Here is a 14,612-nt window from a genome sequence, read left to right as displayed (position 1 = left end):
AAATTCTTTTTTATGGAAAATCTTAAAACGCCCAAAGGCACCCGAGACTATGCCGGAGAGGAAAGAATTCTGCTCGAAAGCATCATCAAGAAAACAGAAGACATCTATAAAGCGCGCGGCGGGGTGCCTTTTGACACTCCTACTTTTGAAATCAAATCAGTGCTTACCAACAAGTATGGAGAGGACTCTAAGCTAATCTACGACCTAGCTGACCAAGGGGGGGAGTCGTGCGCCCTTAGGTATGACCTAACGGTGCCACTGGCCAGATACCTTGGGCAAACCAAAACGCTGAAAATGAAAAGGTACCAAACAGGGAAAGTCTTCCGGCGAGACCAGCCAATTATGAACAAAGGCCGGTACCGAGAGTTCTTCCAGAGCGACTTTGACATTGTGGGGGAGTACGAGCGAATGGCAGCCGATGCCGAAATAGTGAGCTCAGCCTGCGAGATCTTGAAGAGTTTTTCAGAAATGATGGATAACCGCGCCTTTGAGCTGCGCATCAACCACCGCGGCCTTGTAGATGCCATTATGGAGGTGTGCGGCATACCTGCCCCTCTCCACCGAGCCATTGGCAGCGCGGTTGACAAGCTGGACAAGCTTTCCTGGGCGGACGTTCGCTGCGAGATGGCAGAAAAGGGTGCATGCGATGCCTCGATCGACAAGCTTGCCGAGTACATCAAAATGAAAGGCCCTCTTTCACTTATCGCACAGCTTAAGGCCACAGAGATCAGCAACACCCCAGAAGGCGCCCAGTCCCTAAACGACCTGGAAAGGCTCTATGAGCTGCTGATTGTCTACGGGATTGACGAGTGTGTCACCCTGGACCTGAGCCTTATTCGTGGACTAGACTATTACACCGGGCTGCTTCTGGAGGGAGGGTATGCAGGGGGCGAGGGGAGTGTTATTGCTGGCGGAAGGTACGACAAGCTGGTTAGCTCTATGCAAGAAAAGACTGCTGACACGCTTGCAGGTGCCATGGCATCGGCCACGATCAAGAAAAAGACAAAGCCCCTTCCTTCTGTTCCGTGTGTAGGTGTTAGCTTGGGGGTCAGCCGGCTGTTCGGCATGGTGGCCGCCCCTTCAAGGCGCACATACGTGGACGTCCTGGTGTGCTCGGTTGGCGCAGGCCTCTTTGAAGAGCGCATGCGCACGTGTGTACACCTCCGCAAACAGGGCATTTGTGCCGAATACTTCATGGGCACCAGCGGCAACTTTTCCAGGCACAGCGAGTATGCTGAGCTCCACGGGATTCCCTTCCTGGTGCTATTTGGAAGAAAAGAGTTGGAGGCTAAGGAGTACCAAATTATTTGGGGGGAGAGAAATGACCGGCAGAAACAGACGGTTTCCCTGGAAGAGCTGCCCGCAGCCCTCCGCGCCCTCATTGGGCAAGGTAGCTCGGTGTAGTACCGCGGCGTGGACAGATTGGGCATATCTTCTAAATAAAGAAGCAAGAGTATTTGTGAGTGTGGCCAAATCAATAGCTGTGGCACGTCTCCTCTTTTATGATCTATCACTGTGTTGCAGGGATAGATATGGAGAATTAGAGATAAAAATATCTTGAACGATGGAAAAGATACAGAAAATAGCGATGTTTTACAAGAAAATGGCTTGTTCGCGCTCTCCTTCCATGCCACCCCTTTGCTCCCAGAGCTGTCCTCCAGGAATAGGCCAATGTCTTATCTCCGAGCCAGCCAGTGTGAATGCCCCCGGCCCAAAAAGCGCCCTGGCGGCGGCCATTGCCGATTTTAAACCAGGCCTCCTAAAAAAAACAGATAAACCTGACCCTGGGCCTCAACTGCAGAACTCTGGCCCTGCCCAGTGCTTATACGGGCATTGGACATATTTGCAAAGAGTTCTTGCCATTCTTCTCGCTTTAGGGGGCATCTATGGGGCAAACGAGAAAGGCCAGAGAAACGCCCAGCGCTCGCAGGATACACTGGCATTTCTGAGAGACGCTGGCGCTGACCCAGAGACATGCAGCGACGGGGCCATCAAGAAGACCCAAACAGCTCCAATAACCATAGACTTTTCCAAGCTCTGGCAGAAAAGCACCCCAAAAGCTTAGATGCCCGAATAGTCTACACAATGCTAGTGTTCAAAGGGAGAGCCCAAAATACGAGACAGACTACCTACTCGGGCGGGCCCTTGCTGAAGGCTGTGGTTGCCGCGTTTGGAGAAATAGAGGCCGAGTGCCTGCAAATTACTAACTTTCCGCTCAGCAAATGCAGCCTCTTCCACACGGCCCAGGTGTGCAAATGTTCCTGGGTAGAACACGAGCCTGTAAAAGTGGACATTCGTGCTCTGGAAATGGTCAACATGTCCCACTGCGCTATGAGCTGGGTCCTGGCTACCTACCAGTTCCAAAACACCCTTTCGCTCACAGTGGCCGACTCCATGACGAAGTCTCTTCTGTTTTTGGACAAACTTAACTGTGCCCACCTGCTCCACCTGACCCTGCAAGCCCTGCCCCGGCTCAGGTCCCTCCAATGCGCCCCGCTTATGTCGGGACGGGTAGTCGCTAGCCTGGTCATCGAAGGCATCCCGAAAAACGTCCAGGCGCCCAGGCTTCTGCTAAGAAGAATAGCGGCCAACATGGGCATTTCACTGACAGCCCCGCTGTGTTTCTGTTTGCTGCTGCTTGGACACAGTCGGTGCGAAGCATTCACGTGGAAAGTTACGGGCGTGACACATTCCGAGCTTAAAAGAGACCTTACCGAAATGAAAAGCGTTCAGTTTACAAAAAACATAAGTGTTGCAAATATTACATTGGTCCTGGACCCAGAAGAAGTGCATTCGCCTCCGCTGCTCAACACTATGCTGTGGTGGCTTGGGAAGCGGTTTAAAGCGCTGCAAGCCGTTGGCATCCAGCACACCCAAAAGAACGACACGCTGGACAGGTACATTGAAAATGCAGAGTTTCGTTTGCCGGGTCTGTCTACTGTCAAACAGCTGCGCGTCCAGGAAAAGGTTCTTTGCATGCAGAGAAGCGAAGAAGTCATTGAGATAGGGAGGCTCCCCATAGACAGGTTTGGCGAGTGGACAAGCAACCGGCTGTGGGGGTCTTTGCCGCCCGACAAGAGCGCTTTTGTCGTCTTCAAGGCACTGCAAAGCAAGTGCAGGGACACGTACAGGTGCATACGGTGCATTGCCACAGCAGATAGCTATGGGAAAAGGGCGCACCCACTTTTACATCTTCAAGTGCCAACACTACTGCTGCGACGCCTGTCTGCGCGGGTGGCTCACAGAGGCGCCTATCGAGCACTTCTTTGCCTGTCCCATATGCCTTCTGTCTTGCAACTATGCCCAGATGTACACTGTTGTGAGTTTTGATGCTTTCAGGTATACCATCCAGATTCAGCCACTTGGATGAAAGGGGTAGCGCAGATGATTCACTTAGTGCAGAGGAAGCAAGCCGCCCGAACTGGATCCTGATGTTTGCATTTATTAGACACTTTGAGCTGATGTTACCATCATATTATAAAAAGAAGCTAGATAGGCTGTACCAATGCAAATGGCCCGTCTCTAGCTAAAACACCCTGGGCATCAGGTATTAGACTGGTTATTTGGCATACTGCCCTGGCCAATTTCTCTGAGATACTGGCTGTGCAGCTCTGTGTAGTTCTGTTGCAGCTGGTGTATGTTTGCTTGTTTCTGGGCAGCTTCGGCCGCTTTGCCCGAGATGGCAAACTCTGTCTCCTGTATGCTGGCTTCAATTTGCTGCTGCTTCTTTTCAAGCGTTTCTGTTTTCTCGGCCAAACTGCCTAGGCGCCCTCGCAACGTCTCCAGCTCCGTTTGGATATTGGCAAGATCTCTCTTGGTGGCGGCGGTTGTGGCTTCAACTGCCTCCTGTTCTGCTATGGTTTCTTTCAGGTTTGATAAAAACGCCTTCTTTTTACTGTCTAGGTTGTTTGTCTGTGTTTCATGGGCGTCCTGGTCTTTCTTAGCTTCGTGTATCTGCTGGAGGAGAGAGGCTATTTTGGCCTGGAGGTAGGATAGCGCCGTGTTGGGCGCGGCTGGGTATTCGTAGTATTGCGGGGGTGTAACATACGGCGAGGCAGGATAACCCCCGCGGAACGGTGGCGGCAAGTATCCGGGGTAGGGAGGCGCTGGGTTGCTGGGCGCCTGTATTCGGGAGTATTGGGGGGAATCGTATCGGTATGGCCGTTTTGGGTAGTATGCCTCATTCAGGGGGGCGCGGGGGTAGATGTTTCCAAGTTTGTTGGTTTTTTGGTAGTTCATCTTCCTTATAATATGATCTATCCCACTGCTGGTGCTATCGATGGACACCCCTCCATGTGTTTCTTCCCCTGGGATGTCGTCAATTAGCACAATGCGCGCGCTTACAAAAGGCAAAAGGGCGAGAGCTGGGAGAAGCTTCATAGCTATATTCTGAGCCATGTTTATATGAGTAGTGTTTTATCTGTCACCTAATGTGTTTCAGAAGGGTGTTTATTGGGCAGAAGCTTTGGAAGCATGCGCTTTGCTCTCTTCCTCGGGGCAGTCGGGGCACAGGCTCTGCTCAATGCGGTACCTCAGAAGAATCAACAAAATGTGGAGGCGGGACATAAGCGGCCACTTAACTGCCAAAAAGTGGGTGGTGGCGTGTGTGGAGGCGTTGCAGAGAAGAAAGTCGCTTAGTCTCTTCTCTCCCCCCGAGCGCACAATGATGTCGATCGGGGTGGTAAGCCCGTCGGTGCCGTTCTGAACGTACTCGTCCAGGGAGGAGTACGAGAAAAGAACCGAGACTTTTTTGTTGCTTTGGTCTGTTTCATTGGCTCTTTTGGCATGCTCTGCCATCGTTTTAGGCATCGATGTGATGTCCCCAACCACTCGCGTCATTTCAAGTATCTCCCGGTTTTTTTTGCCCTCTAGTGACTGGCCGTCGTCTGCGCTGGCAATGGCTTGTTCAAGTATGCTCATAATATCGTTTATCTCCTTTGGGGACCGTTGGTAGTTCTTCTTTCCAAAGGTAAAGAATACTACCTGCGTGCAGTTGATGGACACAAGGTATCGGGCCATGCGATCCATGTTAGTGTACCCATAAACATGCCCGGTTTTCGTGGTCAGCCCGTTTTCCCGTGCAAACCTTCTGTGCCCGTCCATGACCAGGCCTATGCTAAACCCGCTTCCAGCCAAATACTTTGACAGATACTTAATGGGCGCACCACAGGCTGCTAAAACAATTTCAGGCACTGGAAAAAGCATAGACGCTCTCTCAACAAGGGCGTTAAGCTCTTTGCTCTCCAGAAGAAAGTCAATTGTGTCCATAACCCTACTTTTAAGATACATATCCATTTTACATGCCCAATAATAGCTCATCCAGGGAAAAAATTTTGCGCAAATAAGTATGCAGCACTTTGAGTGCGCTGCCTGTAAAACCACCCACCGAACAGAGGCGCAGTATAAAAAGCACCTTGCCAGTTCGGTCCACACGCATGGCCACCGGGCCACCCACAAGCAATACGACTGGTACGTAAACCGGGTGGGAAAAAATGAAGGGGTGTTTATACAAGTGAAAATAGAAGACCTTGGATGGGTCCCATCCTTTAAAACCGCCCAAACGCCCACACAGACACTAATACAGCTGTTTCTCTCCAAGGAGGACGTTCTTCAGCTTGAGGTGGAAAAGCAGCGCATAGATCACCTGAGAACTTTTGAGCATTTTTGCTCGGAGGTGTCTATATACACCATACAAATAATGTTTTTATTGGGCTAGTTTGGGTGTAGTAGAAAGCTGGTGAGTAGGTGTCTTTATATAGTAAATTTTTTAAGCTAATGAAATTTTTGTACCACCAAGCCCTTTTGGCTAAAAAATTAGCTATAAAACTAAAACGCACATAAAATTTTTTACAATAATGACGCCAGCTACATCAGTAACATCACCAGCAGTTGAAACGCAAACAGACCTATTTGATGCGCCAAGCAGCACCCCAGCAATACTGGAAAGACTCAACCAGGCCATTGTCGTCCCTGTTGTCGACGGGCTCGCCCCATACTTACAGAAAATAATGCGTATGATAGAATCAGTAGAAAATGCGCTAACAAAGACAATAGACCCAAGCATGTCAGAAGAGCTCCAACCAATCATTGATCTTATGTCTACCAGAATAAGTTCTTCTCTGATGATTTTTCTGGCTGGATCCGTTTTTATCCTATCCATACGTGCCCAACTATTCGCTCCCCAGCTCTCATTCTTTAAAAGCACATTCCTATTGGTGAGTATGGTTGCGTCGGCCTCTAGTATGGTTTTTTTCATAATAAGGGTTATTAACACATCAGACAGTGTTAAAAGGATATTGGCCAACACGGTCATCACCGAAACCAGCAGCATCTATGTGATGATTTTGGGAGGCTTAATTGGTACGGTTCTGTTTGGTATCGCTATGGTTGCTGCCTATGCTTCTCTCCAAATATTCATTCTAACTGCCGCCGCCATACTTTTCGTAAGTATATCTGCCATCGTTTTATACACGCTCTTTGACATTAACAGCAATGCCGTTTTAAGCGAACAGGGCAGCCCAATCACCCAACAGGTTGCTGATGTTACAACGAACCTAACCAGAGTATATTTGCTTAGTTGCAGTGTGGTTGCCGCTATCATGGTTTTGCATCTGGGAATGATTTTCTCTATGGGAAAGTCACAATACAGAAGAATAGCCTATGAAGAGGGCATGGTCCAACCCGTATGATGACTAAAGTCAAAAACATATGCTTTCTAAGCATGGGATACCCTTTCTAATAAAAGCATTGGGCCAACTGCGTCTCTATGTGCGATACTGGGTGGCGATGATCTATGGTATGTTAGTTTTGGCCAAGCTTTGTCTATCTATAAAGATCGGCAGCGCCAACCAACAAAATCTTGTATAGATAGTAGATAGATGGTTCTAGAGATGTTGAACACCCCAAAACTGCATTGGGCGATTCGGCAGCTTCTTCCTGGTTTGCTGGCATAGTTAGTCTGAGAGCAATCCCATCCTAGGAGTAGCCAGACTTTGTAGTTTTTCAAGGTTAGTGTTCGGGTTAGCTCGGGCTAGTGGGTGTAGAAAGAGCGGGGACAAGGCTTTAGCGCGGGTCTACCTATACACGTGTTCGGGCTAGTGGGGTTGCTGGCTCCAAAGACGCCATAGTAAAAATACTCTTCAAAATTGCTTGCAGAAGCCCAGGTTTCGGATCAATGTGATGGGTGATATAAATACTTAGCTTTGCATAATTTACATGAGATATGAAGAGAGAAGATGCAGAAAGAACAGCGGCCCGTGGCGGTGTCGCCTATGTTAAGGATGCATTTGGCCAGCACGAGTGGGTGGCAACGTACACCCAGCTAATGGGGCAGATAACCTGGTCGGTGCTAAATGGCAGAACAGCACGATTTTTTGAGTATGTACCAAGCTGCAAACCAATCAGCATTTTTTTCAACATAGACACAAAGAGGCTGTGCAAGGAGAACCCCGTCTCTAGAGAAAAGCACGCCTATAAAGAGTGTGGGCTGCTTATCCAAAAAATAGCACAGGTGGTTAAGAATATCTTTCCAGACTACCAACATACCCCCATAGTGCTTATTCCACAGAACGGCACCCATCCCCCAGGCCCACCCAGCTCAGGCACGCTTATGCTAACGCTGATTATTAGAATGCATGACAAGAAGGGAGAGCCAGTGTACCTATCATCCCTGGGAGAAATGAAGAGGATCTACCACTTCCTCAACGAAAAGCACCCAACGGACGCGGTTTGCCCCAGCGCCTATAACCCGAAAGGAGGGTTGGTCCGGGCAGTGTTCACAGCTAGGCCGGGGCAGAACGAAGGGCTTGGGCAGAATACAGACATGATGCCAGGGAGTGTGTTTCAGCCCGAGATAAACACCTTTGTTGGGTACGTCCCCGAGGGAAACACCAATATTGTAGATGCACCATCTTTCAGCCAGGCCAAAGTGCTGCCTCTGAAAACGCCCCAACCCGGCGGCGGGGGCGCGGAGTGGATCATATCCCAAGAGCTAGAAACAGAAAACATGCTCATCAGTGCGGGCGCAAGTGTCTACGGCCTGGAGATCCCCATGAAGCCCATCCAGCTTATTCAGGCAGACAGGTACACCCTGGCAAACAGCGAGTATCTTAGCGAGGCGTATCCAAAGGACGTGTGCAGCGACTTGCTCAGCCTTGACGCCCAGATGCAGCTGTTTGACAGTACCGAGCGGCAAAAAAAAGCGCCCAGATGCACCATAGAAGACCAGATCTGTTTTTCTCCGCTAGGCAAAAGCATTACTGCGGTAAGGCCTATAGAGCTAGACAATGCTCTAGACACTCTAAACATGGCCCCAAAAGAGTGCTGGGAAACACACAGCATCTTTGAGAAGCCTCCCGAGCCAGCCCAGGCAGCAGCACCTAGCAGCTCCAAAAAGAAAGCACCCAGGACAACAGCCGTTAGAACAAAAAGCACAGCCAAAGCCCAGCGGTTGCAGAACACAGATAGCGCCATTGGGGCGATCCTGAAGCACCCGACCCTGATCAGAGACATAGCGGTGCGGATCATAGGGCACCTGAAGCTTAAGTGCAAGGCGAAAGAAATGGCAGAGCACGTGCACGGATGGCTTGGGACCCTGGACCCGCAGAGCACCTCGCGAATATTTGCCTGCACGCCGCACGGAAGAAGCCTGATCTGCAGCAGGGGCAAGTACTACTACATGAAAAAGGAGAATGTTTGGAAAGTCGTTGCAATTGAAGAAGTCAGATGCACGGTCTTTGAGACAATGTGTAGCATTGCGCATAGGGTCCAAAAGTACCTGAAAGCTGAAAAGCTGGATGAAAAAGTCCGAGGGTATCTGGGTAAGGCGCTCGCCACATTGGGCAGTATTAATGAAGCCAACAGAATTACTACCATTTGCTGCGAGCTTCTCAGAAAAGACGCCATTGAGCACCTTCTGGACAGCGACTGGAGCCTTCTTCCCTTTTCGAATGGAGTCTACGACCTCCAAGCCAAAAAGTTTAGTGAATATAGCGAAGACAACTACGTTACCGAGTGTATCCCATACAAGTACAACCAGCATGCAAAGTGCAGGGCACTTGACAGCTTTCTCCACGAAGTAATGCCCAACCCCGAGTATCTTGACTACTTTCTTTGGACCTGTTCTACCTTTCTCAATGCGGACGTCCCAAACAGTTCAGTGATTTTCTTTCTTGGGCACAACGAGGATGGAAAGAAGCTCCTCCAGCTCCTCCTCCAGGCTACTTTGGAGCCACTGGTTAGATCGCTAACCTCCAAGATTTTTAGCCGGCGGAGCATTACAACGTCTAAAGCGCCGGTTGACATATGCAGACTAAAGAACACACGGTGCGGAATTGTCTCGGACGCAGACGAGCTTCTAACAGTTACCGCCGCCACCAAAATGCTGGCATACGGCGACTACCACCGGCTTATTGACGGGCCCATTGAGGTAAACACCAAGTTTGTGGTTATGTGCAAATCTCTTCCATACTTTACCAAAACAGCGCCTAGTCTCTGGGACAGCATCTCCATTCTGGCGCTTGGCCCCTTCTCAGGAGACACCTACCGGTACCGGGACAAGCATAAAAACCACCGGCTGCGCTCAATGATCGAGAAAGACCCTACTTGGAGGCAGGCTTTCATGAACAAGCTTCTCCAATACAAGAACACCTTCCCCTACCCGCCGCCGGTCCCGGAGTATATACGAGGCCTCAAAGACATCCGAAAAAACATAACCAAGTACTTTGGAAGTTTTATGAAGAAGAACATAGTTGAAGATGTGGATAGTGTTCTTAAGGTGGGGGAAATTATCCAAGCCTTTTTCCAAAACGATATTTCACCCCGGTCAAGAAGCATAGCGTACAAAACAATGCACGTGCAGGCAACCCGGTTCTGTGAGGAAACATTTCCCCGAACGGCTGAGCACGGTCTCTTCCGTGTCCAAAACAAAACCGTACGGGGCTGGAAAGGCGTAAGATTGCTAAAAAACGATTAATAAATTGGCTCACGTTTGAAAAGCCGGGGGATCTTAGATAAACAGGGCTGGTTTGGGCTAGGTTAGGGTTAGGGTTAAAACATAAAATATTTTTTTGGGTATGGTGGTCATGGAGCCTTTTTGGCATAGTGAAGATGACGATGCAACCAATGCCACCTGGGCCAGGCCTGGGTATAACCAAACAAGCATGCACCGGCCCTTGGTAGACATATCTCTAGACCAAGGCGGGCTAAACAAGGAGGATTTGCTTGATTTAGAAGCTAGAATACACAACCCTTCACATGTAATTGTGCCGCGGCACCCAATAACCTACCCCCAAAAAACATACGCAGACCCGGGCCCAGTCTACCAGGATTCAGTCATTACCCAGCCCCCGAGCCAAAGCCCTGGCAGTAAGTTGATCAGCCAACTCTTCAAACAAATCAGCTTGTGGACAGGTTTAGTTACCGTGCACACGATGATTATAGGTCTGCTTGAATTACAGGCCTGCCTCCCCGTACAGTTTCTTGTAGTGCCTTTGACGTTTTTGGTGGTATCCGTGCTGTACTTTAGCGGTTACTTGCTGGTGTTTGAGATAGCCAGCATATACCTAGATGCAATTGATAAAGAGAGTTTTGTCGGCGGAAGGTTTAGGAATACCTACCAGATCATCTCCTTTACTGTTATCGCGCTGATCTTGGCACCTATCTCCCTGGCCCTTCAAGTCATCGCGCCTTGGTTCTATTTCAAGTGTATCATTGCCGTCTATCTTGGAGGGTGCCTTGTTTGCGTTATGCGGTGCCTACTTGAGGCAGATGAAGAGGAAAAAGCGTCTCCAAGCACAGAAGACTTCCATACGATAAAAAAGATAGGTTTTGTGTCCCTAACGGTAGGTTTCTTTGTTATGTCTTTGGTTATTCCATATCTGATCAACGGCGCGGTGTCTCTGTGGCCTAAGGTCATGACCCCACAGCAACTAGGCCACGTGAGCCAGTGAAACAGGTAAAATAGAACAATAAACCAAAACAAGCAATGCAGCAAAAAACAAGGATAGCTGCGGCCTTAATAGACATTCTTCTGTTAATGGTGTGTGTTGTGGTCAGCACCTGCATTCTTGCACTTGTTGCCAATGCGTTTTATCGAACAAGTGTCTCTGAGGACTTCTAAACTGGAGGAGGATGTGTTTTGCAAATAATTTAATAAACATGAACCAAGCTGCCACAGGAGAAGTTGCCGCTGCGTTGGGAGACGTGGCCATTGGCCAGGATTTTGCAGAAAGAATCATAACCAAGGAAGGGAGGGAGCAAGAGAAGGCGGAGGCACAAACACTGGTAAAAGAGAAGGAAAAAGAGATAAACGAGGCTCTCCAAGAGCACGGTCTAACCATTCTTAGAGATTTGGACAAAGTAGACAAGATGCATGAAGGAATGCATTTGCTAAGTAGAAAAATTGACGAAGCAGAGAGCTCGATAGGGCTCAGCAGTGCCAAGTACCAGGAAATCAAGAAACACATCGCAGACGTCAAGCGGACGCGCGAGCGGGTGGAGGATGCGCTGGAGGAGGTCGAAAAGCTGCAAAGCCTAACGGACCTGATGTACCACACCGAGAAAATCTCGACAAAAGCGATGGTCGGGATAGATACGGCTCTGAACAAAAAAGAGAACCTGACAGAGGACAACACCCAGCAAATCTTTCTCTGGGTGCGTGCCACCAAGCAGCTGGAGGCCCGTGTTAAGCACTTTATTGACCAAAAGTTCTACAGCAAGCTGGTTAACTTCATGGAGAACAACAAAGAAAAGCTGGCCACGCTTGGCAGTCTAATGGCACAGTGGTGGATCTGCGAGGCGACCACCGGCATCAAAGAAACCGTACTTCTAAATGCCAAGAAAAGCGGGGAAAACGAGTACATTGCAGCAGCTATCCAGGAGTCCAAGCACTTTGCCAAGGCCAATACGTCGCTTATTCTGATGGGGAAGTACGTCTTTGAAGAAACCGGGAGAAAGCACGAGTTTGTAGAGTACATCAACACTGCGCGGCAGAGAGAGCTGAAAAAACTCTGCAGGCTGGAGATGGTGAATGTGGAGACCGGGAAAATGTTGGGAGATTTGCTGAGAATTGTTGCAGAGTTTTTAAAGATAGACGCGCAGATAAAAAGTTTTACGGCCCAATCGATTGATCCAACAGTGGAGGATTATGACACACAGATAAAGGCGCGGGTTGAAGCCATTGTTAACACAGCAGACACCGATGCCAGCAAGGAAGCGTGTTTGGCGGCGCTAAAAGGTTTTCTCCAGGTAGCAGACCGCTACGAGCTAAACCTAGTCCAGGTCCAAGAAATACATGTGCAGACTGTCTACCACGCCATAAGCAAAGACTTCCAAGCCACAGAAGCCACTCTAAAGAGCAGCCTCAAAGAGACAGAAGAGTTGGAGCCAAAGCTCAAAAAAAGCAAAGCTTTGGTCCTATCTTTCTTCCAGCGGTCAAAAAAACTTGCTGGGGGTGTTGATCAGGTCGAAAACGAGCTAGACGATATTATCTTGAAATTCACCAACAGTCTTCTCAAGTCTATCCACGCCTTCCTAAGCACAGCCAAAGAGCATCCAGTTGTGGTAGAAGAGTTCGTCAACTCTTTGCGGGCAATGTTCTTTGACGAGCTGTCAGGCGAGTGGCAAAAGCAAAAGTCTACCATCGACCGATTCATTGACAGCAAGCTCCAGGAGCTGGTAGACATGCACACAGAACAGAAACACAACCGAGAGGCGCCTGAAAAAGCTTTCACCCAGGCAGTTGACCGCCTTGTTGAAAAGATAAAACAGCCACCCGCTGACAGCACAGAAGTCTCACTGTATGCCAAAGATGTCCACGAGACCATTGCAATGTACCAGAACACCGCCTCCAAAGGCGTGCTTGAAAAAAAGATGGAGGAAACCTTGCAGGCTATTTTCCAAACACTTCCCAGATACAAAACATATACCCAGCTTAGCATGGTCGAGCAAGACTTTGCCATGATTTACAAGTACCTGGAATGCAACACCCTGGACACACCAAGCGCTCCAATTCTTTACAAAACCTTTCACAAAGTCAACCAAATCAGGAAAGATAAGAAAAAACAGTTGGAAGAGCCTGTGGAGGACGATTTACTTTCTCTTTGGCCCAAAGCATCCGCACCATGAAAAACACCCGCCAGGACACGCTGCCCCTAGGCCGTTTCGCTTTCCACACGAATTAGGTCTACCTCAATGTGCTTGGTTTCTTTTTGGTGAAAGCTGTAGGTCCTGGGAAGCTCAAAAAGCATCTTTGACACCACGCGTATCCGCCCCTTGTACTTCGCCTGGAAGTATGCTCGGGTGCTTGTTTTATGCATTGAGTAAACCACCCTGGCTCTTGAAAGGGCATACTCAAGAAAACAGACGTCTATGCCTTTGTTGCTCTTGGTCCCGAATGGCGGGTTAACCACTGCCGTATCAAACTCAATGCAGCTACTTGGAGGCGCCTGGAGCACATCGGCCTCAATAAATGAAAAACCTTCATCACACACAGTTAGCAGGTTTTTGGTGTAGACCTCTCTAAGCGAGCTGTCTATTTCAATGCCAACAACACTGCTGGCGCCATAGACCATTGCAGCAGCACTGAGCATCCCCGTGCCGCAGCCTACATCAAGTATCTTTTTTCCGCGGATATCGCCGTTTTCAACGGCCATAACATGAGTGGCCAGGGAGGCAAGCTCTGAGGGGGTTTTATACTGCTCGTGCCTGATTTTCGGGCGGGCGAATCCTTCAATGCGGTCAAGAGCCCATTTTGCCTCTTTTGCGCGCATCTGTCTGTAAAAAATTCTTCTGAACACTACGAATACTACGAATACTGCACGGGCTGAATCGCCGGGTGCCTAGGGGTTGGTACACCTCTGACATAAGGTATTTAGTTGGGCTACACCCGTTCCTAGCGCCATCATGGACGCTTCCTAAAAGATGCCCTATCTCGTGCAAGACCATGCTACTTATTTGGGCAATGGGAGTGCTTGGGGCAATGGCGCAAAAGGCAAGGCTGTGCCCGGTGCGAATGCCATTTTCATTGGAGGCGCCGTAAATCAGGCTCTTTTCTCTTTCTTTCACCAAAGCAACCGTAATATCTGCTTTTTTAAAGCCCGGATTTTCCCTTTTTAGGAAAACAATCTTTTCGGCAAGGAGTGCAAGCATATCTTCGCCATCGGTTTCATCTGAGACAATGTCGTCATCTGTTTCTCTTTTTTCAAGCTGTCTTTTCTCCTCGGCTCCCCACGAAAACTCAACACGGCCGCCCCAAACCATCAGCACGCCAACATCCTCTCTGAAGACCTGGCTTGCGCGCAAAAACACCATACGCACCTCCTCAGGGGATATAACAGGCACGCTCTCCCTCTCAACCAGAAAAAGCACTTCTAGCGGCCGGAGGTGTTCTTGCAGCTGGCTACGCGCCCGTGCAAGCGCCAGAAGAAGCGCCAGAGCAGGCCACCTATGCATGTTGTTGTAAACAACAACCCTGGAAACGGACTCAGGGTTGGATCTAATTGGGTGGCAGTTGCAGCCGAAACAACTGCTTTTGCATATCAAGGTTGGGCGCCAGCCAACAGAATTCTTGCTGGCAGACAATCTGTTACACATGTGGGTGCCCCGTTTTAAGT

The 14,612-nt window shown here is 49.3% G+C and overlaps 12 protein-coding genes across 12 annotated transcripts; 8 read left to right on the top strand and 4 right to left on the bottom strand.

Annotated features, from left to right (window-relative positions):
* Positions 1-12: 12 nt before the first annotated feature.
* On the top strand, positions 13-1,404 carry NEDG_01057 (histidyl-tRNA synthetase; the record flags this gene model as incomplete). The annotated part of the gene is made up of 1 exon (XM_067688475.1): positions 13-1,404. One exon carries the CDS (start codon positions 13-15, stop codon positions 1,402-1,404), a length of 1,392 nt encoding a protein of 463 aa, XP_067543663.1.
* Positions 1,405-1,564: 160 nt separating this feature from the next.
* On the top strand, positions 1,565-2,065 carry NEDG_01056 (uncharacterized protein; the record flags this gene model as incomplete). Its single annotated transcript, XM_067688474.1, has 1 exon — positions 1,565-2,065. The coding sequence occupies one exon, from the start codon at positions 1,565-1,567 to the stop codon at positions 2,063-2,065; it is 501 nt and encodes a 166-aa protein (XP_067543662.1).
* A 20-nt stretch (positions 2,066-2,085) lies between these two features.
* On the top strand, positions 2,086-3,330 carry NEDG_01055 (uncharacterized protein; the record flags this gene model as incomplete). Its single annotated transcript, XM_067688473.1, has 1 exon — positions 2,086-3,330. The coding sequence occupies one exon, from the start codon at positions 2,086-2,088 to the stop codon at positions 3,328-3,330; it is 1,245 nt and encodes a 414-aa protein (XP_067543661.1).
* Positions 3,331-3,543: 213 nt separating this feature from the next.
* NEDG_01054 (uncharacterized protein) lies at positions 3,544-4,380 on the bottom strand (the record flags this gene model as incomplete). The annotated part of the gene is made up of 1 exon (XM_067688472.1): positions 3,544-4,380. The coding sequence occupies one exon, from the start codon at positions 4,378-4,380 to the stop codon at positions 3,544-3,546; it is 837 nt and encodes a 278-aa protein (XP_067543660.1).
* Positions 4,381-4,449: 69 nt separating this feature from the next.
* On the bottom strand, positions 4,450-5,319 carry NEDG_01053 (ditrans,polycis-polyprenyl diphosphate synthase; the record flags this gene model as incomplete). Its single annotated transcript, XM_067688471.1, has 1 exon — positions 4,450-5,319. One exon carries the CDS (start codon positions 5,317-5,319, stop codon positions 4,450-4,452), a length of 870 nt encoding a protein of 289 aa, XP_067543659.1.
* Positions 5,320-5,347: 28 nt separating this feature from the next.
* On the top strand, positions 5,348-5,716 carry NEDG_01052 (uncharacterized protein; the record flags this gene model as incomplete). The annotated part of the gene is made up of 1 exon (XM_067688470.1): positions 5,348-5,716. The coding sequence occupies one exon, from the start codon at positions 5,348-5,350 to the stop codon at positions 5,714-5,716; it is 369 nt and encodes a 122-aa protein (XP_067543658.1).
* A 139-nt stretch (positions 5,717-5,855) lies between these two features.
* Positions 5,856-6,689, top strand: NEDG_01051 (uncharacterized protein; the record flags this gene model as incomplete). The annotated part of the gene is made up of 1 exon (XM_067688469.1): positions 5,856-6,689. One exon carries the CDS (start codon positions 5,856-5,858, stop codon positions 6,687-6,689), a length of 834 nt encoding a protein of 277 aa, XP_067543657.1.
* A 533-nt stretch (positions 6,690-7,222) lies between these two features.
* Positions 7,223-9,973, top strand: NEDG_01050 (uncharacterized protein; the record flags this gene model as incomplete). The annotated part of the gene is made up of 1 exon (XM_067688468.1): positions 7,223-9,973. One exon carries the CDS (start codon positions 7,223-7,225, stop codon positions 9,971-9,973), a length of 2,751 nt encoding a protein of 916 aa, XP_067543656.1.
* A 100-nt stretch (positions 9,974-10,073) lies between these two features.
* On the top strand, positions 10,074-10,949 carry NEDG_01049 (uncharacterized protein; the record flags this gene model as incomplete). Its single annotated transcript, XM_067688467.1, has 1 exon — positions 10,074-10,949. One exon carries the CDS (start codon positions 10,074-10,076, stop codon positions 10,947-10,949), a length of 876 nt encoding a protein of 291 aa, XP_067543655.1.
* A 208-nt stretch (positions 10,950-11,157) lies between these two features.
* Positions 11,158-13,125, top strand: NEDG_01048 (uncharacterized protein; the record flags this gene model as incomplete). Its single annotated transcript, XM_067688466.1, has 1 exon — positions 11,158-13,125. One exon carries the CDS (start codon positions 11,158-11,160, stop codon positions 13,123-13,125), a length of 1,968 nt encoding a protein of 655 aa, XP_067543654.1.
* A 26-nt stretch (positions 13,126-13,151) lies between these two features.
* Positions 13,152-13,769, bottom strand: NEDG_01047 (uncharacterized protein; the record flags this gene model as incomplete). Its single annotated transcript, XM_067688465.1, has 1 exon — positions 13,152-13,769. The coding sequence occupies one exon, from the start codon at positions 13,767-13,769 to the stop codon at positions 13,152-13,154; it is 618 nt and encodes a 205-aa protein (XP_067543653.1).
* Positions 13,738-14,592, bottom strand: NEDG_01046 (uncharacterized protein; the record flags this gene model as incomplete). The annotated part of the gene is made up of 1 exon (XM_067688464.1): positions 13,738-14,592. One exon carries the CDS (start codon positions 14,590-14,592, stop codon positions 13,738-13,740), a length of 855 nt encoding a protein of 284 aa, XP_067543652.1.
* Between the last annotated feature and the right edge of the window lie 20 nt (positions 14,593-14,612).

Source organism: Nematocida displodere, assembly GCF_001642395.1.
Source record: "Nematocida displodere strain JUm2807 chromosome Unknown 3, whole genome shotgun sequence".
Taxonomy (NCBI): domain Eukaryota; kingdom Fungi; phylum Microsporidia; genus Nematocida; species Nematocida displodere.
The sequence above is the reverse complement of the archived record's forward strand: the minus strand, read 5'-3'. Positions and strand labels throughout refer to the sequence as shown.